This window comes from Anthonomus grandis, chromosome 5 (genome assembly GCF_022605725.1).
Source record: "Anthonomus grandis grandis chromosome 5, icAntGran1.3, whole genome shotgun sequence".
Classification (NCBI taxonomy): Eukaryota; Metazoa; Arthropoda; class Insecta; order Coleoptera; family Curculionidae; genus Anthonomus; species Anthonomus grandis.
Window position 1 is genome coordinate 19523535 of NC_065550.1, and position 24702 is coordinate 19548236.

General features: G+C 32.4%; 1 protein-coding gene across 1 annotated transcript in view; it reads left to right on the forward strand.

Annotated features, from left to right (window-relative positions):
• Nucleotides 1-24702, forward strand: part of LOC126736840 (phosphatidylinositol 4-kinase beta) — a 109805-nt gene that overhangs the window by 39309 nt on the left and 45794 nt on the right. The window contains exons 3-5 of the mRNA XM_050441392.1: nt 2428-2614; nt 15980-16357; nt 16513-16646. Coding sequence (XP_050297349.1) covers nt 2428-2614; nt 15980-16357; nt 16513-16646 — 699 coding nt within the window. The remainder of the gene's footprint in view (nt 1-2427; nt 2615-15979; nt 16358-16512; nt 16647-24702) is intronic.

The following is a 24702-nucleotide window of genomic DNA, read 5'->3' on the forward strand; positions in this document are numbered from 1 at the left end:
ACATTACTTTTCAACCATCAAAACCTTAGAACGTTGAAAGGCTAGAATTGGTAGAAATAGTATATGTAGATAAATTATATAGAAATATAGCAAAAAAACACTTCATAATATCATAAAAATTTGTCACTTATTTTGACAGGCACAAAACAATACTACTCGTAAATAAAATATGATAAGATACTCTATATCATATAAGAGTCTATATTCAAAGTTAATTGAATCCAGTTAACGTATACTAGAGAAAAAGGCAACAACATCGCCGCTCGATCGCGTTGTTGATTCCACCGACACAAGTAATCTTTACCAGTGACGTCGTCAAAAAATATTTACTATGATAAATATTTATTAATAATATATGCTTGAAATTATAAACATTATTACCATTTACGAACTCTTTATGCGTTTTTTCTTAACGTGCTTCATTACAGTAAAGTTACCTACTTAATCAAAAGCATTTTTATCGAAATTAAATATTTCATAATTATTAAATATTTCTTAATAAGTTTTTATTTAGGTTTATTTCTATGATCCCCCATTCTGCGTTTATGATGACGGTTCTCCCTTAATATGATGTTATGACAGTATCGTTATTTACTTGTGAAAAGATCAGCTTAAATCGCCTTTTCCCATAGTGCGGCACAAGTTTTTACCATCGTAACAGTTCACAAAAACACTCAAATGAGACCTTTTTCCTTTTGCAACCAAAAACACAGAACTTCACAAATGCGGAATATAAACACAAATCTGTTTGAAAAGATGACATTTCGCAAGATAACATCTGCTTTTGCTTACAGTGTTGTCATTCCAAATTTTTCAGAAGCGTTTTTAAGAATAGGAATGTTAATTTTTTTTTTGCTTTCAAGATGTTATTTTTGCGCTTAGAATAAGATATTTCTATTTCTACTTTTTATTTCTAATCAAAAAAACTAACACCATAAGTTAAATTATATGTGTTAATATATAGCTGAAAATTTCCTCTTACTTCATATTCTATAGTAATAAGTTTAAAGTGTGAACAACTGCAACAGATAAACCGCTAAGACGCCAAATATATATATATATATATATATATATATATATATATATATATATATATATATATATATATATTATATATATTATATATATTATATATATATATATATATACGGATCTACAAAGTTTATTTTCCAGAAAAACTTTAAAACTTAGTTATAACTAAAAGAATGATAAACATATTTATAGTTAGAAGTTTACTATTGAATTGGTTTTAATTTTCCAAACATCTCTTATGAAAAAATATCGTAATCACGAGATAGTATCATTAACGCAATATTCCACACAACTTGTTATACCGTAACTTGTATTTTACCCACATAGAAATGCAAATAAAACTGCATAGTTCCTCGACTCCGTATTCAAGTCATTGAGCATAATATAACGTAACGGATAATCAAATTCCGACCGCGAAGTTTTTTAGAAAGGCCATTTGCGAGAAGCTGATTTAAGCTAAAGGTCACCTAGCACGTATACAGAACATGTGTGGGATCTGGTAAATTGGTGTTAGTTGATATTTTTGGACCACTTTCTGATTCGAATAAATGAATCACGCCGAGATATTAAGTCTGTTGGGTGTATTATTTTTTAATGAAATTTTAACCATAATCAGATCTTAATAGACCCACAAAGAAACCTTGTTAAAAATTAAACGACGGGGCTCTCAATAAAGCATAATACAGTTAATGCTATTAAAAGTTTTTATTACCTAAACATCAGGAGGACTACATAAGCATCATTGCGTTATTTCGAGTACAATAAAGCCTAATTTAATTTTGATTAATAGGGATGTATTCCCAAGAGAAATTTAATATTTTGAATGTTTAATTCAGACTTACGACCATACGCGCCAAAACGGCATAAACTCGCGGAAATTCCTGTTTAACAGAGTAATAACCCCGTAAAATCACATTTTCAGAGTTCCACATTCGTGCTAGAACGCAGAGCGGGGACGCACCCAAATGGATATTTTATGAGATCTAAATATAGGCCAGCTTTTTTAATAAGTCGGGAGTTTATGGAAGTTCCGGCGAAAGCGTTCTCGCAACGAAATCATTATTGCATGAGCCGAATATTGCAATTTATAACATATGTATGTTTCTAGAAAATGCATGAAACGTGTTCATTATGAAACCGTTCGTTGCAACATGTTTTTTTTAATAACCTTTGTTAAAATCCGTGTAACAATTAAGTAATTAATCCAAGCAATAGAATTTTATTTACGTGAATAATATTAAATCGTATTATGCTTGTATCTGATCTAATACTTGTTAATAAATATTCATGTAAAATATATTTTGCCTTTCATGGAATTCTTAGTAAAATATCTGTTGTTGATTGTTTGTGAAAAAATGTGAGAACTCTTAATTAATGATTAATGTTTTTTTTCAGGTCTATGGGTATACTCTTACCCCCAGTGACGCAAGTCACTACAGTGACCAGTTCTCATATGACTCTGCATCACAGGAATCGGTCTCTGGATTCTGCTTTACAAAAGATTCCGGAAGTCGATGTGACTCCCAGTCCTGAATGCGAAAACGTTGGGACCGTACTGGTTGACAGCGTCAGGCATCATCAGGTATGTTTGTAGGATTCAAATATCAGTTCTTATTTTGTTAAAATATTAAGTAAAAGGAGAAACAAACCGTGAAAATTAAAAATCTCAGGTTTGAACAAAATCATTAATCAAAAAATACAAACAAATTTATTAGCTGGCTATTACTTAACATTACTGTTTAATTAACATGGTAAAAAAATTATTAGCAGAAATTGCACAGTGGAATGTTTTGTACTGTCAGTAACAATTATATTGGTATGTACTCGATCGCGAATATCAATGAGATTCAGGAAGTAGTGCTTCTCCACTATTTTTTTTACCAAAATCTACTATAGAACTAGAAATGATAGAATAAATGTAAAATTACTTCAAATGCCCGAAAAACATTTAAAAAAACTATGGAAGCTTGAAAACATTAAAAAAATTAATAGAAAAGCGCATGAACAATATTTACTTTTCGTTAGAAGAAACTTTAAATGTAATATTTTTGGGAATAAAATTTAAAAAAAAATTAAGTAGAAATAAAAAAATTTAAAAAAAAATTATATTGGGTGCATATAAGGTATTTTGAGAACATCTCTTTTAACTTAATTTTAAAAAGGAAGGACTTATCAAAAGTTTGAAAACATGAGAAAAGATGTAGCACCAGATTTTTTAAGCACCGTGTAGTCATTTAACTATTAACTTTTTGAAACATTTCGACGCTTTACATTTTAGGCGTTTGACTGATCTTTTATGTAAGCATAAACTTTTTCTGAATCTTCTTTTGTGTGAATTGAGGATCTCCAACTTATTTTGGTCTAAGAAGCTCCTGATAAATCCAGTAGCTTATGGACCTAAATATTATAAAATATTACACTTCAAAATATCCTACATGGAACCAAGTTCTTGGTTTATCTATCACTAGAGCTAAAAATTATATAGTTGCTACACCGAAATATATGGGCATTATGATTACAAGTGACCTAAAATGGGAAATTAGTTAAAATCTTAAATATTAAAGCATTGTTTATGTACTTAATAGAACAAGATCTATAATGGTAGGCTACTGGTGCCAACATAAGTTGAGAATTAACTTGCCTTGATATATGTCTCCAAATAAGAAGTTAGATTCAATATTATCTTTAAACATTTCAAACCACATCTTTCTAACTACAATTAGTTAAGGTACTAATTCTGCCAACCCAAATTAGTCAGCGTTAAAATCTTGGAGAAAATATCAAACCCCAAAAAGAACAAAATCAATGCCGCGTGTAAAAGCGTTAAGATGGAAATTGATTGTTCCAATTTATAAAGTGGTTCAATGAATAAGAGGTTTAATCTTATAAAGGTCTTTCTCTACTACAAATTTGCTAATTACTTCCCAAAACAACCCCAGATAATGCGAGTTTTTTATTTCTTTAGGTGTTAAGAATTTATTTCCTAACAGTTCACATTTCATTCAACACATCATTCTCAATAGTCATTAGTAAAGCCTTATCATTAAGAGTTGTTTCCGTGCCATTAGAAATAGTTCTAGAAAAAAATATTTCCTATTTGAGCCTTTTCTTGCTGATTTGAATTCGGGGCTCATCATTTGCTATAGGTATTTTTTTGTAATTTTGAGCAATGCCGGGAAATGTAGAATTCTTATTCGTGATATTATTTAGTATTTCTCAATCTGGACTAGATAGCATAGTTTTTCATTATTTTGAGCACTGAGACTACTCAAAAGAGTGTGAGATATTCAAAATTTTTGTTGGGCATCGAGGAATTCATCATAAAGATATTTTCATGATCTCATCTAGGGTTTTCCAATCTGAAATGGATACACCTTACTTCCAAATGGAGGGTAAAAATAACTTGAATTAATTAGGTAATAAGCTATTAAATGTCATAGTACATAACAAATTTTCTAGTTTAAAATTTTAAAGTTTCCTACCATTTGGTTCAAAACTATCTGTAAGAGTCTTGATATCTCAAAAATATCTCATATCATACATTTGTGCTCAAAAAGTCTAATTTCATAGAATTATATATCATTGTCTTCATGCATTGAAAACTGAGGTCTATATGAGAAATAGATGACCCAATAATTTTAGATTTTAGGATTACCGTTCCACTAGCTAATCCTATCATTTAAAGGATTAGACTTATTTAGACCTGGTTCATTATTATAACTGCACCATTTATTCATCGTTTTTAATTTATTAGTTTATAAATCGGTTAACAATATTTCTATTTAACATTTTTCTATTCACATGGAGCCAAATTTTAACTCAAACAGTTCTGTGACAATTTGATGACAATAAAGCAAACAAATTATCAATTATGCCAATAAAAAAATCAATTAAATATTCAACTATAAATATATTAAAATACATAATAACTCTCTTATTAACATTCAAAAAGTTATAAACCTAATACAGTTCCTTAGCAGAATACATATGACAGCATATGCTGCTAAGTAAAAAAGCTTTTATTCCCATGTTCCGGACCCATTATGCCGACTTAACAAAAACTGAATTTTTTGTAACTATGCAGAAGGTATTTGGGTTTTAATGATCTAGTCGGAACATTCTTGCTGCACCTAGGGGTGTCGTTCTAAATTGGTCGTCATTACCGGCAAAATCAGGAAATCGTCTTCTTTGATGTTATCGGGTCTATTATTGCAGGGGCATTTCTTTGGAGGGTTTTTGCTATGTGCATTTTCTATTGCTAATGACCGACATAAATGCATTGAACGTTAATGTTAGACTGGAAATGAGCGCGGCATAACATAATAATGAAATTTTATGGTATTCGTTAGTCAATATTTTCTTTAGATAATAATGTCAATTGTAAGTTATTATGTGGTTTTATGATGATATTTACCTTATTGTTATATTTGCTGATAGTTATGACAGATGATAAAGTATATTCTTTTCTTGGTGCCATACTGATTAGATTTTAGTAGTAGATACTTTTATGTGTTTCTTAAATATGGTTATTAAAGTTTTATAATTTCGATGAGTATCATTATGGCAAATTTAGCCTTAGTACGTGTAATTTTTAGCATTCGAGATAAGATTAATCATTAAATATTATTTGCCGTAAAACGTTGTTTTGGTAATGTTACCACTTAATAATATTGTTTCCATATTTTGTGGCAATGCAGTCGTAAACACTTGCTTTTTATTATTGTATATTATCATTTCGAATAGTTTATTTATACTGCAGTACGTTAACCGAATATATTTTATGGAATTGCGAAACCTAAAACAATTGAAGGAGTGCCGAAATATTTTGTTAAATTATGCTGTGTGATGCTACCTGTACAAAAGTAAAAATTAACAATAGTTGTTCGCATTGATAAATGATTTATAAACTAATTAATTCAGGTAAATGCATTATAGTCAAAAAAATGTATTCATGTCGAGTACATAATGTTAATAATTTCAAGTCAAAGCGAAAAAGACGAAATAATGAATGACATTGGTGATCACTAATTGTAATCTGGGTCAGAATGTCCTGTATGTAGATGACACAAATATATGCAATACCTGAAATTCTTTCAAATTAATGTCCATTATCGAAAAACCTATGAGAAACTTTTAGCACATACAATATTCTAATATCTAGTTAGATATATGCATACCTTGATCTTATAGTTAAGGTTTGATTTTAACAAATACGTTTATTGGTCTATATATAATCTAGTGAGAGAAAAGTTCAGAATTATCCGATTTAGGAACTGTCTATAAATAAAAATTCGTGTTCAAGATAAAAAATTAGAGTCCCAGAGAACTCATTGCCTTATATGCATAATATCAAGTATTTATCACTATATGACGACATGATGTTTTCAGGCTGATGCTTTCGGAATAATTAAACAACCCGTCTCATAAGCCCTCTTGTAATAAAATTGAGAAAAGTTAAGTTAAAAATGTATTGCCTGATAAGCACCATATATTTTGATGACTAAACTAGGTTTAAAAAGTTGGTTCATTGTTACCTTTTTAGAAATAAAGGCATAACGAAATGTACAAGAACCCTTTTTTTGCAGCTGCTTTAAAAGCTTCAAGAAATTTAGATTTAAAATTTTTTCTTGATGGCTAACAGTGATAACAGCAACATTCAAAAAATACCCCATTGTTTTAGGAAGATAATAATATGTATATACCTACCATGTATACAGTATCGGACAAAATTAAAACAACTTTTAAAAACCTATTAGTTGACCCATATTTTCAATTTCATATTAAAATATATTTCATTTTTGCAATAGTTTAGCTTAGACAAATGTGTTTATATTTAGTTTGACCATCGAATCGTTTATCTTCATAAATAGTTTCAACATTCCAAAATATGCTGATAATTTTTTGGGACAAAATTGAAGTAACTTTTTTCAAAATGTAATATTAGTATTTTGTTAAGACAAGTGTATAATATATTTTTCAATTGATCTGAAAGAACGCATTATAAATGCGTATAAAGCAGGTGTCTCTCAGATCGATATTGCAAAGTGATATTTTATTTATATTAATTTCTATTGGACAAGATGTCGTTTCAAAAACTTTTAAGAAATTTCGAATTCGTGGAAATGTAGTAAACTTTAAAACAGATGGCCGCCACAGAAAAACCTCTAAAAAACTAGCATATAAAGAGAATAAGACTAAGTGATCTTAAGATGTCAGTTCCACAAATTTTGGCCAATCTGGAAGTTGCTAGTGTGTCCTCAAGAACAATTCAAAGACGGCTGGTTGAAGCTGGTTTGAAATCAAGGCGACCTGCAAATAAAAATTTGCTTAAAAAAAAAAGTAGGGGCAGTAGGTTACATTTTTGCAACTTTTCATCGTAACTGGACGGGCAAAGACTGGTGAAAAGTGTTGGTTTCCGAAGAACCAAATTTTGCATTTTTGGTAGCGCACACCATCGCTATGGTGGATACGTCGACCAGAAGTTACGTTGAAGTGGCCATCTCAGTCATCGGATCTTAATCCGATAGAAAATGTGTGGAAAATTGTAGACAACCAAATTCGAACAAAAAAATATCACAAATACTATGCGGCAAATTTTATGAAGTAGTCGAAAAAGCACGGCAGACGATTGATGATAATGTTATCAATAATTTAATTGATTCCATGCCCAGACGTAATTGTGCGGCCGTAATTGAAAACAATTGTTACTGGACTAAATATCAATCTTTTCTGTTTTATAGTTTTTATTTATATTAAGAATTTTTGCTTTAATTTTGTAAATATACAAAAGTTGCTAAAATTTTGTCGCGCTCGTACTAAGTTTTCTTAATTAGTATATATTTACATAAAAACTATAATTAATAAACCTTAAATATTGTGTTTGTATTTTTTTAAAGGTGTTTTCTCCGTAAATAGTTGGGGCTTCAATTTATTCAAGTTTGCCTTTTCTAAACAAAATAATCAAAAGTTGCTTCAATTTTGTCCGATACTGTATATAATATACCATGTATATTATATATACATGGTATATTGCATTAAATTAATGCATTTATTCAAGATGGCGCTTATGTGTTCTTTTGACATTTAGAACTGTCGTTTTTATGTCAAAATAAAATAGTGACGCATTTATTTTCGTACACTGATTTTTACCTATTCAAAAATCATAAAAATGTAAAACGTTAAAATAAAAAAAAATACTTTTTTATTAGGCCGCCATTTTGAAACGAGTTAAGATATGGGTCTAATATTTCAGGGTTATAAAGTACTCATTGAGACCTTTAAAATGAGGTACCACACGACCCCCCTTTCTATTTAAAATTTTTTCTCAAGATGTCGCCCAGCCGCCATCTTGGAATTTACAACTACCTAGTTTACAGTGAAAAATAGTATCTATAGACCAATTTACTTATGCCAAGTTTCAAAAATTTTTTTGACCCGTTCAAAAAATAAATGGGGGGGGGGGGGGGGGGCTTCAAAGAAAAGCACTGTATAATATGCATGGTGTACAATGGAATATGAGAAAACTCGATTTGAGACAAACAGGTTAAAGAAAACTACAATTTTCTAAATTTTCCTCTTTTTAATTTTATATAACATCAGCGGAAGCGGTCCTACCGATCCAGTGTCTGAGAAAAAAACTATTTAAATTCTCTCATTTAACTCGTGTAGTAATTTAGTCTTGGTGATTCTTTTGTTTTTTTCTAAATACGCAAACCTGTTAGTTGACGAGCTACTTCAAAGAACGCACGATGAGGAATATCTTCGTTTAATTCTTGTGATTATCTGTTCTTATTTATGTGATGCTTCGTTATGTCATGGTTATCATTTAAACCTACTTGGAGGAAGCAGAGTATGGATTACAACTTAGAAATGTCCAATTTTCGGACTTGGACGATTTTTAACTTATCACTATTTCTCTAAATTTCACTGTATAATGTTGTATCATTATCGGTCCAGATATTTCTCATAGATCTTGTTTTGCTTCCATATATCCATTAAAAATCAAAATTTCTATTTGAGTTTCATTTAAATGCTCATATTCCTTTACCTAAAATGAAGCAAGTCTTAGTTTCAATAATTAACAACACACTGATAATTAGAATACCTAATTAAACTTAATTTACTTGTGTTTTACTATTAAAAGTGTCTAAAGGTAAGGATATGTAAGTACAAGATCATTATTTATGTTAATGTACAAAAAAGTACTACTAATTATTAAAAACTTAATCTAATTAAAGATTTATTTGAAAGCTGTATACAAAAAAATTCGTTTATAGAATAGAAGATACTTGTAACTAGTATTTTTCTTACTTATGACATAAAACTGAAAAAAAGGTAGATCTTGTATTGCTATCCCAATATACCTTTATCAAAAAAAAGCTTCCCTATAGAAGGCTTTATAGTGTAGACATCCTTGGAATTTTAATAGCTTTTCTCTGTAATTTAAAGATTGTAAGATGTTATATTGAGTGTAAGTAAAGTGTAGTGTGTAAAATTTGAGACAGAATTTATAAATTGGACTTAAAAATATAGTGTTTCATTTAGTTCCATTTCCATTCCAAATTTCTTTTATCGTCCTAAAGGTCCCTTAGACCTAAAAATTATCATTCAAAATTATGAGTGAATCGTTCAATTTTTTTTACAATATTTTTTGCCTCTCACTCTACATATGTAGGTATTAACCATTCAATACAAAAAATTGAATAAATTACCAATTTTATAGTACGAAAAAAATCCAAGGCCCAACTCCTTAAATACTGGTAACTGGTAACTGGGTGATGTAACTCGTCCCGCAACACTATATCGAATATACATGGTCCACAATTTTTTTTTGCGAACCACATTCACTTCCTATATCCATTACCTGAAAGCAAGTGGTATTATTGTTGACATTTACGTTCAAGCAACGTGAACTGCAAATGGCAAGGTCAAGTGCTCACTATTTGATGAACTAATTAGCATCTGGATTATTTTAAAAATACCTAATTCTTGCTCAATAAACATTGATCTGTCATTAAATATTCACTATCACTTATCAAACCCAATGATAACATTGTGTTTCATATTTGAATATGCGTCGTATGTCTTCAGGAAGTAACCTCTAAACCTCCGTATAATTTTAGTATTATTTTGGTTGCATACGGGTTTTTTGTTCTGTGGGAATGTATATTTTATTATTTTTGGTGACATGTAAATTATTAAACTGTTAGATATGTTTATTAAGGTAAGATAATTTTACACCTCATTAATTAATTAATCACCTTAAGTAATGAAAGCAGCTCCAAAAATACATTTCTATGATTTCTTAATAACTCCCAAGACTTTGGCAGATTTTTTTTCACAGTAAAGATTAATATAAACATTATCTTACGTAGCAGTGCAGTCAACAAATTTTTATTTTACTCATTTGGCAAAGTCACAATTTAATCATGCTTATTTTTGTCCGTCCGCGTTTTGTTGAGACCAAATGGATTTTATTTAATTGTGCTTTTCTGCGTTGTGGGAAGTGTATTTTAACTTCCAGGTCGTAAGAAGCACTTTTGAAACATTTTGTAATCTGCAAGTACTTTATGACTAAATTAAATTAAAATATAAACAGATTTTTTGTGCAATATAAACTGATTTTTCTTGAGAGTATTATGGAGAACATTATCAGGAACTTCTTTTTTACCACGGGTTTTGCTATTATACCTGGAGATATTTGAAAGAACAAGTTTACTTTGAACCTGTTCTGGATTCTAATCAGGTGATTCTAATCAGTGATGTATTTAAGCTGCTGTTCGCCAATAAATGATAATGTACAACAGATATAAAAAATGATTATTATATAAAGGAATATTATGCTCAAATCGTTTTTTTTTAACTGCAAACATAATTTGTGTATTACTGATTTTTGCAGGTTAAAATTGAAGTGTTAAAAATTTTGATTTTATCTTTTTTTAATCTTATCTATTGAAGTCCAAATGCACGTGCTTTAAAGATACTAAGATTTTCGAAATTAATTCTATAGTATCTTGGCAATCCCATATTTCTCTATAATATTGTTCCCTACGGCCCGCAACTGTGACAGATTTATTACCTCTAATAAATGAATGGCTTAAGCTAAAAATAAAATTTCTCTTGCTTGTTACTCTCTTAGTAAACCCTCAATTTTATGCATACTAAAATATATTGAGCTGTTAAATAAATAAATCTAACATGAACTCTAGCAGATTTATCGTACTTGCATACAATTGAACATTGCCAAATGTTTTTTTTATTTTATTTTTGATGATTATTTCATTATCACTAACCAAAGCACTTCCAAAGGATATGAAACTTTTAATATAAACTTCATATAGATAATATTTAAAGCATACACAGAAAATCTTTGAGGTATATAAGCTTTCAACTGGGCATTACTTTAGCTGATCTACGCTATGATATATTTCAATTTCAACCATTGGGCGTTAGAAGAAGGGATCGTTATTTTAAGTTTAATTATAAGCTTGATTCAGAGATTGAGAATGATAATATTTCATCCCATTTAGATCTAATATCTAACTGGGATGAAATATTGAATTATATTATGAAATATTGAAATATTAAATATGAAAAGCTAAAAAATTTAGAATTTTTGGGCAATCAATTTTGCTACGAATCAACTTCTAAGCTAGTTTAAAATAACGATCCCTTCTGATGTGCAATGGAATTGGGAAATTGGGAAATATCAGACCATGAAAATTTTCGTCAAATACATTATGATCAGAGCTCGGTTATTGACAGGTTGATTAGAACCATTAATGATATAGGCCTAGAGATAGACATGTTTACTATAACTAGAGGTTCATTAACAAACTATAAACCCACGCCTTGTTTTGTGTTAAGTTTTTGTGAGTAATATTCTGCATTACGAGGGGTAAATTATACTTATAAGCTATTTATCACTATTTATTTCTTTTTGATAAATAAGTAAATAATAGCAGAAACGTAGTAAATATGAAATAGATTAAAGAATATTAAAATGGATTAAAAAATTTGTTCAAAACCAGTAGCACAAACTTAGTATCAAATCTAAATTATAACGAGTATATAAATAGATAATTAAGCATAAAACAGAAGACGGTATTCATATAATTACAAATACCATCATAAGATGGTATTTGTAAATTATACTTAAATTTTATACTATTAAAGTCCCTAAACTCTTCAGAAGGCATGTTGAGAAGTGTAATTGAATAAAAAAAATAACTATAAAATTTGAGTAAACCTGTATACATTGTTTTAATCGTATGAAATATGTGGTCATTTAAGTAAGCCGTAGTTCTATTTTTTTAAAGAAAACTAAAGCCGGGCTTAAACAAATAAACTTTCATTGATTTACATATTCACTGGTCATTGAACAATACGTATTTAATTTGTTATTGACGATTACAGTTTAACTTAACTTCTTTAAATTATAAAAAAAAAATCTAATTTCAGCAATACGACTTTTAAATTTTAATTGGGAATCAAGCATTAGATTTACAGTACCGAGCAAAAGTGGACAAACATCTAATTAATTAAATAAGCCAGACTGGTTGACTATTTCCCATCAATAAATTCTCAAATTGTTTATTTAGGTTTAGAGGACTGCAAAAACTTGGCTTTTTAAATTTCTTGCTACAAAAAAATTTTTGATTATCTTTATTTTATAAGAAGCAAAAGTACAGAAACATTTATAAAGCTCGTAGTATACAGATTGGCAAATGGATCACTACACATATAAAGTTCCTAACAGGTGAGATGTAACAACGCCGCCGTCGCGACAGTACGCTGGCGTTCGAGGTTCAAGCTCAATTATTTTAAATGTTATTTTATTAAGCGTCTGACGTCGCGTCGGTGAGGTCTGTATTTCTTGCAACAAAATTTAAAAAAATATGTGGCATTCGTATATTTTTCTAATGCAGGAATTATGTGTAAAACCCGCACAGATGATTCGTAATTACAATTTTTTTATGCTGTGCATTGCATATTGAAAATTAATTATAAATTAATTAAGGCGTCGTTCTTATTAAAATAAAATATAAGAAAAACTCTCAAAAAAATAGAATGTTAACATTATAAAAAAAACAGAAAATAAAACTCTAAATAATAAATCTAATAAATAATTATTTAAATAAAGGGCTCAAAAAGACCTCGTTCTTTAGCTAAACAAAAGGTTAGCCTATCGTAAAAAGCTGTTTCTTACTTCGAAAAGAATTTGAGGTAAAATGGAATTGGCAGGTTCAACAATTTTGTTTCTTAACTTCTCGTTTTAAATTCCTAAATTCGTTGGCCTACTATTATGATGTTAAAATCTCCTTAAAATAACCCCACAAATAAAAGTCAGTTGGTGACAAAACGGAAGATCTTGGAGGTCATTTAATATAGCCGCATTATGAGCAGGACAGCCAACTTGTTGAAAATAGACTCATCCCAGGTCTATATCAGGGAGGAGTTGAACGAACGACAGGAAGAACTTGGTTTTGTAACAACTCAAGGTATTTTTCGGCGTTCAAAGTATCATCAATGAAAAATGGCCCAATAATATGGTCGCCCAAAATACCAGCCCAAACACTGAAATTTTGAGGGCACTGAGTGTGAAACTGAAAACGTCTGTGCTCGTTTTTCTGAGACCGTTAACCAACAATGGAAGGATTGTGTTCACCATGCAATGGAAAGTAGGACTCATCTGAAAATAAAATATTTTCTAAGATGTTTTCCATCATGGTTTCACAAAATTCCATTCTTTGTCACTGGTCTTCAGGAAACACCTCGTAAGTTTTGGAATATTTAAAACATTTGTATTTATGTTTTTTCCAAATACTCGTCACAGTTTTATGGTGCCTAGTTCCTCTCCAACGGCATTTAAAATAGTTTTAGCACAATGAATACGTCTATTTTCAAAATTTACTGATAATAAACCCCTGCATTGTTCTACCGAATTGCCTCCATAAAACCATTTAATCAATTGAACTTTTTCGGGGGTAATCACAGCTATAATGATAAATATTTAAAAAAAATTAAATAACGCTTTAAGACTCAACAGTGCAGTATGCAGTCACACAGCAAAATGACGTCTGCTGATTGTGCCGTTCCGACATAGCAAATCAAACGATCGGAATCCACCGCGCCGCTTATCAACATCAACCCGAAAGCAAGCGAGAAGCGGTGTTGCCATTTATAATGCCTGTGTGTAGTCTTCTACGCGCCAGCCTGTAAATTGGCTTATTAAAAGCAATAGACAATAATATTTTATTAATTTAATAAAGCATAGCCTCTAAATTTGTTATGTGTAAAACAGTTGATATTATCAAAATATCGATCGGGTGTTACACGAGCAATAATTGCCAAGCAGTTAAGATTAAATAGGTCGATCGTTTCCAAAACTATAAAGTTGCACCGCATCAGAAAGTCGTCAGTAAGTGCACCTAAAACCGATAGGCCTGGAAAAACCACACCTAGAGTGGACCAGACGATTAAACCCTTAGCTCTGAAAATCCATTCAAGATAGCAGCGGACATAAAATATCAACTGGACGAAGTAGATGTTAGTGTACATGGTTCGAAGATGCTTAAGACAGTGGCTTGCTGGCAAGAAACAATTGCGAAGAAGAATCGAACCGCCTGACTTCAAGTTGCATACGATGGAATACAGTTGGAATACAAGATGTAACTAAGTGTTATTTTCTGATGAAAGTAAATTTAAGTTATTTGGATGGTATGTTATGAGTCAGGCATCCTAAAAATAAACGATTTGATCCAAAGTATACTTTGGGCAGTTTTAAGCATGGCCATGGAGATGGGCATTTACACGTTTGCGGATGCTTCTCTGGTATTGAAATGGGCGCTGTTGTCAAAATTAATGGAATTATGGACCAGTATAAATATATAGAAATATTAAGTGATAATATGTTGCCATAAGCACAGGAAAACATGGCGGTTTCAACACGACAATAATCCAAAGCATACGGCTAAAATCATTTTAAAAAAATTGAGCACCAAAAAATTACTGTTTTTAAGAGGCCAGCCCAGAGTTCTGACCTTAATTCCATAGAGAACCTATGTGATTTAGTTTGGTTTAGTAGCTCCATTTAAAAAAAAAATTTAAAATGGAGCCAAGTTAGTTGAAGTAGTAGAAGCTGCTCTATAGCCAAGGTGACCTTAAGGAATCTAATTGGATCTATGAAGAAGCGATGCCTCCCAGTTATCAAAAACAATATGCAACTAAATATTAATTTTTAGTTATGATATGTTTCATTTTTATATGTGTTTCTCTATTTTTGCTCCCTGTGTTTTTAAATTAATTTTTTTTTAAGTTTTATTTTTATTATCTACTTCAAAGGATTTTTTTTTAAATATTTGTAACATAGAACAAAATTTGTTAAAAAATCGAAAATTTCTTTACTTTTGCTCGGTACTGTATATAAAATTAAGGAGGTTACTATCGGTGGTTATTCCTATATTATATTTCATTATTATATTCAGAAAACTCTCCTTTCTGATTGGACCCAAGATGAAACTGTAGAACACCAGATAAAATGTATAACTCTTATAAAGTTACCTTTATAAGAGATGCTTGAAGTGTCCTTTGAGACAGATGATGGTTTATTATGTTAAATAATATTCAATAGCTTAGCATTGCATCAAAACTTTTCTGTAAGGCTTTAAAAATATTACAAAGCAACTGATATATTAAAACCGTGACGACAACCACACTTGATTATGTTTTCAAATAATTTTGTAATGTGATGGCAAAATACATTATTCTCTAATCAGAAAAATCGTTTAATTCATAAGATATTGCTATGGAATACCTTTTGCATTTTTGCGACTGTTGTTTGTTTTTTTGTTTTCTTTTTTTAACAATAAATTCATGGATTTATTTAAATATTTTCTGCCACCATAAAAAATATATTCTGTTTTACTATATAAACTAACAATTTCAGGCTTCCTCATCAAAACAAAGAGACGAACTCGCCTCTCTTGGATCCGACGACAGCGGCATACTATGTGGCTCCGACACCAGCGATACCACGCGAGAGTCCAGCGTGGAACACCTGTCAAACGAAAGTCGAGAAAGTCTCGACGATCTCGACAAACCAGCGAAAATGTTACCAAAGTGCCAAATCGAACTGGATTGTTTGGAGAGGACTAAGGATGAAGTAGATTCGTGTACAGTTGTCATAAGTGTAAATAGTGACTGTGGTATGAGTGAAGAAGTGAAAATGCCGCCGAAAAACTCTGGTATGCTGAGACTGCTGGAGAGTAAGGTGTTTGATGTGCCTATGGCCATGCATTATTTATTTAACAGCAAGGAACCTGGGGTGAGTCAATTAAAATTTTTTTCTTAAGAAAATGATACAATATAGTCATTAAAATTCGATTATCCTTGGTCTACAGAAAACAAAAGGCCTGAATTCTTGTGAACTTTCGGGTTTGCCCACACGTCTCTTTATTAATATGATTATTTTTATTTCAGGTGCTTTGTTATATCGTTAACAAGATTTTTTCATTTAACGACAATGAGATGGACTTTTATCTTCCACAGCTTGTCTGTATGTATATAGAAATGCACGACGTCGCTGAAGTGATACATCGATATCTTATACATAGGTAAGTGAGCCCTTACATATAAATGTGTGGAATAAAATCTGAAATATTAAAGATTAGTAACAAACTTATTTAGTTGATATTTTTTATTGATTTTTTGGTAAAATTTAGACTACATATTTTTGCTAAATTTCTTCGTCGTTAAAAGAGTCATAAAAAGACGCTGAATTACCTGAAACGCACACGCAAAAAAAATGTGGAGGGGAATGGGCTGCTTTAGGAGCATAACTTGTTTGTTCCCTTTTAACCCTCGTCATCAGGAGCTACAATCGAGTGATCATTTGATTTTTTGAATTTGACAGATTCTTTTAATGAATTTATCATTTATTTTGACGTTTGATTTTTAGAAATCGACCTCCATTTAACATGTAGATAATAATGTGTCGCTGTGGATGGTTGAAAATCTAAAGCATGATCACTCTTGGATTATTCTGACATAAATACTGATAGTTCAATATTACTGTTGCAATTGAAATATTACGGGGTATACAAAATTAAATACTTCATAAATTCGATCTTTATAAAATGAAAAAATATATAAATTGTACGTCCTAAACCTGTCAGATTTTAAACTACATGGTGGTAATGTAAGAAAAAAACTATTTTTTTTGATAAATGATATTTATACCTCTCTAAATATTTTTTTAAAAAATTGTAAGCTGTTGCATCCAGTCATTTTCCGACACTCCATTTAAATTTGTATCTCCGCCATTGTAAAAGTAATACTTGATTGTTAATATAATCACCATTCTGGAATACGCCTTCGGACCTCTGCGCTTCGCGGATGATATAGCTTTGTTGTCTGACAACTAACAAGATATCAAGAAAATTATTGAAGATCTGCAGAAAGTATGCGCTCAGATCGAGTTAGAAATTAATATATCAAAAATGAAGTTTATGATGAATCTGGTCCCTAGTGGAAATATTGCTATTGGTGACTGAGGTAGAGTGAGTGGGTAGATACATATATCTTGGAAATACGAATCTCGAGGGGCAACCAAGCATGCGAATTAAAAAGAAGAATTACGCTCTTTTGGGCCGCATATGGCAGACTTGGGAATGTGCTTATTAAGAGTGGAGCCACGAAATTTATCTGTTGTATCTACAGACCACCAAGCGACACCCAATATAGATTGGCTTTTTTTGAACATGGTCGATTGCATTAACCAACTGCAAATTGACTACCCAAGCGCAGAAATCATCGTCATGGGTGATTTTAACATTCACAATATCAACTGGCTGCGCTTCTGCAACAAGAACGACGATGAAGGACGAGAAGCTGACCTATTTGCCACCATATGCGGGCTTACGCAGCTTGTGGAGGAACCTACCAGAATCCCCGACCGAGACGGCGAGGTCGCGAGTCTCCTAGATCTGGTCTTGGCTTCAGACCCTGCCTCGTACACTGTATCAGTACAGGCCCCCCTAGGAACATCGGACCACAAATTGATAACAGTCTCTTGCCAGTTGGATGTTAAAACGCAGGATCCTCCGATGCCGCGGAAGTTATGGCACTATAAATCAACAGAGTGGAACCATCTTCGGGAATTTTATCGCTCATTCCCTTGGAAAGAAGTCTGCTTTAGAACCAATGACATCTCAGAATGTGCAAACCAAATTACAGAGACGATCTTGGCAGGAATGGAAGCTTATATCCCTTTTTCTATTAAATGCAGATCAAATAACAAGCAATGGTTCTACCTGAATTGCAAAAAGGCAGTAAAGACTAAAAACGCAGCATATGGCGTCAACATCCTTCTACCGAAAATTGCAGGAACTTTTTAACCTCCAGAAATAGCTGCAAGCGAATTATTGATGAATGCAAAGAGATTCACAACAACAGGATCAAAAACAAACTGCTAAACTGCCCAAATGGAACAAGATCTTTCTGGTCGGTATCGAAAGCCGTTAGTCAAGGATTTGCTAAGTCGGCCTTGCCACCCCTAACAGCAGATGATGGTTCTATCGCGGTAACAGCAAGGGAAAAAGCCAACTTACTGGGTAAACTCTTCGCGGCCAATTCTACTCTACACTCGCAAGGCAAAACACCGCCATATTTGCAAGAGTGAATTCATCGATGGGAGAAATTTCGTTTCCCCAACGAATTATAAATAAAATTCTTAAAAGCGTAGACACCAACAAAGCTTCTGGACCCGATGGAATTCCAGTCCTAGTACTAAAATGTTGTGCAGACGAATTGACTCCTCCCTTATGTAGACTGTTCACGGCATCGTATAAGCAGGGCTCATTTCCAACGGGCTGGAAAAGTGCTCAAGTGCAAGCTGTACCCAAAAAGGGAAAGAAGACGATGCCGTCCAATTACCGACCGATTGCACTAGTTCCAGTAATATCGAAGATTATGGAGAAAGCAGTCAACCAACAACTGTTAAGATATCTGGAATCATCTGGACTAATCAGCGATCATCAATATGGCTTCCGAAAGCTTAGATCCATCGGCGATCTTCTGGCTTACGTCACACACTTGTGGACGGAGGCCATGGAGAAGCACGGCGAGTCCCGCTCAGTCGCTCTTGACATTTCCAAGGCATTTGACAGAGTGTGGCATGAGGGACTTCTAACCAAGCTCTCCTCAATCGGCATACAAAACTCATTATTGAATTGGATCAAAAGTTTTCTTGAACAACGAACAATCCAAGTAGCCGTCGATGGACACCTCTCCGACAAATTTAACATTAACGCTGGAGTCCCTCAAGGATGCATTCTATCCCCCACCCTTTTCTTGATATATATCAACGATTTGCTAGGAACCACTGTCAATCCAATCTACAGCTTTACGGACGATAGCACACTTATTTCCACATTTAAGTCCGAGTGGGGCAATAACAATCTGGTCAATTTTAACGCTAAAAAAACGCAGGCTGCAGTATTTACGATGAAGACTAACCTTGGTGGCCCGGAGCTGGTTATGGCTGGGAAAACATTGCCAATGAAATCATCTTTACATCTTCTAGGAGTCGAAGTCACCAACAGTGTGTCCTGGCATGACCACGTTGCAGAGATCGCCAGGGCAGCTTCCAAAAAACTTGGAGTGCTTTTCAAAATAAAAAAAACTGTACACACCAGAACAGCTGCTGACTCTTTATAAGGCTCAAATACGCCCTTCCCTCGAGTATTGCTCGCATGTCTGGAGCTCTGCACCCAAGCATAGTTTAAAGGTGCTGTTTTCTATACAGAAGAGAGCTATTCGTCTTATCGACAAACCAGAACTGACAAATAGTCTGGATAGTTTGGAGCACAGGAGAAAGGTGGCTGACCTCTGTTTATTCTACCGTTATTATCACGGTAAGTGCTCCTCTGAGCTGGCAGGCCTGATCCCACCCAGGGCTGTTCCGGCAAGAAGGACGCGTCTAGCAGTTGCGGCTCATCAACATCGAGTCCACCTGCCTACCCCAAGGACGTCGCTGTATCGGGACTCATTCATCTGGAGAACATCTTCTTTGTGGAACGGGCTTCCACCTCACATATTTCCCGACGCATACAACCTGCAGCGATTCAAGAAGATAAAGGCCCACAAATATCTTCGCGCAAGCACCACTCCAAGAGTGACATAGGACTTTCCTCTTGTGCTTGTGTTTACCATAAAAATAAATAAAAAAAAAAAAAAAAAGAGTAGTCTCTCAATTTGTCTAAAACGAAAGGTTTTTAATAAGTGCATTTATTGATTATGACCTATGGTGCCGAAACTTTAACTCTAAAACTCATATCTGCTTAGAAGCTTAGATCAACGCAAGATGGAAAGATTGATGTTCAGTGTGTCACTTTATAACTACATCAGAAATGAGGACTTACGGGCGAGAATAGGAGTCGCAGATGTTATTTACCAGATGGCTAAGCTCAAGGGGAACTGGGCTGGACAAAAAGGTTGCTCGAGTGACGACGAAGAGTTGAAGAGAAACGGGGGAATAACCACAAACTGGTTGCAGAGGTCAAAATAGAGGGCAGAAATGGGTCGTCCTATTTCCAGCAGTGGATGCAAAGGGCTGATTGGTGATGACGAACATAATCAGATTAGGTGTTACGGCTTTTCACAAAATTGATTTCTATTCTTTTATGCAGAAACCGTGTATCGAATAATAAAAGACCAAGAGATGAGATATGCTATAAAATAAATACAAAATTCTTTTAAATTACAAGGAAAACCAGTGATGTACTATTTTCTTTTTCAAAAATGTTTCACACCTAAAGATATTCAAGGTGCTGGAAAGTAAAAAAAAATAGTAAGTAAGTAAGTAAATGTAAACTGGTTTCGAATGGAAACCGTTTTTTTAAGTCTTAAATTTTAGTTTATGTGACATGGTATGAGGTAATCTGTCTAGCCTTATACTGGGATCTGCCGTCAAACTTAAGTTATAGTGCTTATCGTATATACAGTGCGAACGTAAAGGTTGGAATAAATTCATTTAAAATTCAGGGGTATGTTCAAAAAAAAAACGCTCGGACATGTCGATTTTTATTTTTAACTGCGGGTTTTCTTACTATAATTTTATGTATACAGGGTGGCCCAAAAATAAGTTACGGTCATCAACGTAATTTTTTTAAATGTAAACACCTATTTTTTATTTTAGATTTAGGTTCTACATCAAATTCTAAGTACATTTCATGTACCATGTCCTATACCTAAACTCGACCGTTGACGATTGAACACAATAAAAGGCTATTTTTGGAAGAGTTATTTATATCAAGCAACCTATCAGTTATTGTTTGGTTATTTACATTTGTGGTTGGTGTTTTTGATTGTTAACTTGTCACAATTTGTTGACATCAAATAATTTTGAGTGAATTTAGTTTGATTTAGATGCCTAAGCAAAGTTTTGCGTGTGTTAAGTTTATCAAAAGATAAAATTAAAATTTAAAAAAATGGTACGTCTTAGTGAGCGAGAGCGAATAGAGATTTTGATGATGATTGGTTATGGAAACAGGATGCGCACTCAGATGAAAGTCTGTGAAATTTATCATGCCAAGTATCCTGATAGGCCACGTATATCTCAAAGTACTGTCAGTAAAATAGAACAGAAATATCGGGATTTGGGTCATGTCAGGGATAATTATACGAAAGGTCGGTCAAGTATATCAGAAGAGAAGCAACTAAATGTTTTGCTGGCAGTTGAAGAAGATTGCCATAAAACGACTCGCAATATTGCGTTAGAAAATCAGATATCCCAGACATCCGTCGTTAAGTATTTAGGTATAAATAAATGGCACCCTTACAAAGTTCAATTGGTTCATGAACTAAATGGAGATGACCCAGATAGGCGTTTAGAATTTTGTGAGAGACTTATGGACTTGTGCCATGCTAATCCACAATTTTCAAAAAAAATTGTATTTTCTGATGAGGCAACGTTTTGTCTTCATGGTAGTGTAAACCGGCAAAACTGCCAAGTCCCTCAAAAAGTAAATGTTTGGGAGGGGGTGATTGAAAACAGGGTTATAGGGCCCTTTTTCTTTGAAGGATACTTGAATGGTGAGAGGTATTTAGAGTTTTTAGAAAATGACTTGGTTCCATGCCTTGCCACTTTATACCCCGATCCAGAAGACCCGGATATATTAGATAATTCCTTATGGTATCAGCAAGATGGAGCTCCAGCCCATTACACTCGTCCCGTGCGCCAGTACCTGGATACCGTTTTCCCTGGATTGGTCGGAGGGGTGCAATTGAATGGCCGGCCAGATCGCCGGATCTAACTCCTTTAGTTTTTTTTTGTGGGGGTATCTTAAGTCCAAAGTTTATGTTAATCGGCCAAACAACATTGAAGACTTAAAAATTAGAATAACGGAAGAAATAAGATTGATAGAACCTTCTGTTATCGATAACGTTTTACAAGAATTTCAGCATCGACTGGGATATTGCCAAGAGGTTCGTGGCAGCCATTTTCAACACTTAATAAATTAAATAAAATATTTTTATGTATTCTTGCTTGATATAAATAACTCTTCCAAAAATAGCCTTTTATTGTGTTCAATCGTCAACGGTCGAGTTTAGGTATAGGACATGGTACATGAAATGTACTTAGAATTTGATGTAGAACCTAAATCTAAAATAAAAAATAGGTGTTTACATTTAAAAAAATTACGTTGATGACCGTAACTTGTTTTTGGGCCACCCTGTATACATAAAACTATAGTAAGAAAACCCGCAGTTAAAAATAAAAATCGACATGTCCGAGCGTTTTTTTTTTTGAACATACCCCTGAATTTTAAATTAATTTATTCCAACCTTTACGTTCGCACTGTATAAGTATTAATTATAAAAATCCACTATTAAATATGACAGAAGTCATTATATAACTATAATTAGCCTTTTACCAATGATTCCCAATATAATGTATATAAAAAGATACTTGATGTAGTCCGTAAAATTTTATCGATTTTGAGTTAATTTACTTTAAATGCGACTTAACCAATACCAAAATTAAAGAAGCCTAGTTTTTTCTCAATAAATTCTGCGTATTTTTACACTTAGTGTCACTGTTTACATTTGAAACCTAATATTACTTTTTATACCCTGTGAACCATCATTATACTAAGTAAAATGCGTTAGGAATATATTTTAAAGCTTTGTCATTGAAATCATATTTATATTTACATTAATTTCCGTCTTCGTTCTTTTCCAGTAAATATTTTTTAGGCTCTCTAAATTAAATAAACTATTATTATTAGTATTATTATTGTTTTTACTATTATCGATTCATCCCAGGCATTTAGATGTGAGAATGATTGGGCTTGGTGGGTGCGCTTCAGTATTATTTTTTCTGCCGGTGGTTGTTGTAAGTGTTACCCAGGAACCTTCTAATGATTTTCGATTTTGATAAGACAACAGACTTTTGCATTGTTTACTATACATTTTTGCTTAAATCGAGTTCTTTCAAATATTTTAACAGGTTCGTTGGTAAAATCCCCGTTGTTGAAATTATAATTGGTATCTACAAACTGCATGCATTTGTTATTGTCTCATAATTCAGTTTCAAGGTCTCTTTATTTCGCTATTTTGTTTGATCGGTTAAGGTTCACTATTTAATCTGTAAGCAGCGTGTGATCTCAATAGATCTCAAAATATGCGGTTTCTAGGATTTTTTATTTTTCACATATATTTAGTTATATGTGGTACTTTCTCCATTATTATTATTTGATTTATTATACACAATAAAAAAGGTCTGTCTGCTTTTGGAAGTATTATTCTAGCCTAGAAAATATTTTTAATCTGTCATACAGATGATTACACTTACAGAATCAGACAAACCTTTTTTATTGTATTATAATGTAATAATGATGGCGGAAATACCACATTATATCAAGAATCTATAAACGATTTTTAACAGAATTACATAGTTATTACAGTACCTAAATTAATCCTATGTGTACAATATTACAACTCGCTTTGTAAGATGTTATAACTATGGTTTTGACAAAATCGAGTATTGATGACTTAAATTATATCTGGTTGTCAAATAGAGTTTTTAGGTATTTAGCTTCCTTAAAAATGCTAAATACGTGAGAAACATATAGCTATAGGTAATAAAGTTTAAATAAGGAATCGTTAAGTCGAAAGTGCAGTTTCTTTTATATTAAAGTAGGTTATGTTAAAACTGTTAAACAGCCATCTCCATTATACTATTATTGCTTTCCACAATTTGGTTTTGAATTTTCAACGTAACTTTCTTTGTGCTAAAATTTTATAATATCTATATAATAATACTGCATCTACCCTATTTACTTTTTATTTTTAATATTCTGCAAAAGAGACATGATCAAATGAAACAAAATTCTCCATTGAGACCGTGATCACTTAAATAACAATATCTAATATTGATATTCGACGGACCTTCGAGGGTGTATCTCATTGAGGAAGTTCTGATCAGTACACATTTAAAAGGATTTATGTAAATTTAAAAGTAACAAACTTATTTTGATGTTAACTATACTCCCCAATGATTTTTTCGAAAATTTGGCGAAAGCCGGTAAACTTATCGAGGTCAATAACACCTTCATACGACAACTTTACAGAATTTCTTCCATTTGTTTATGTTTATGAATTTGTCCC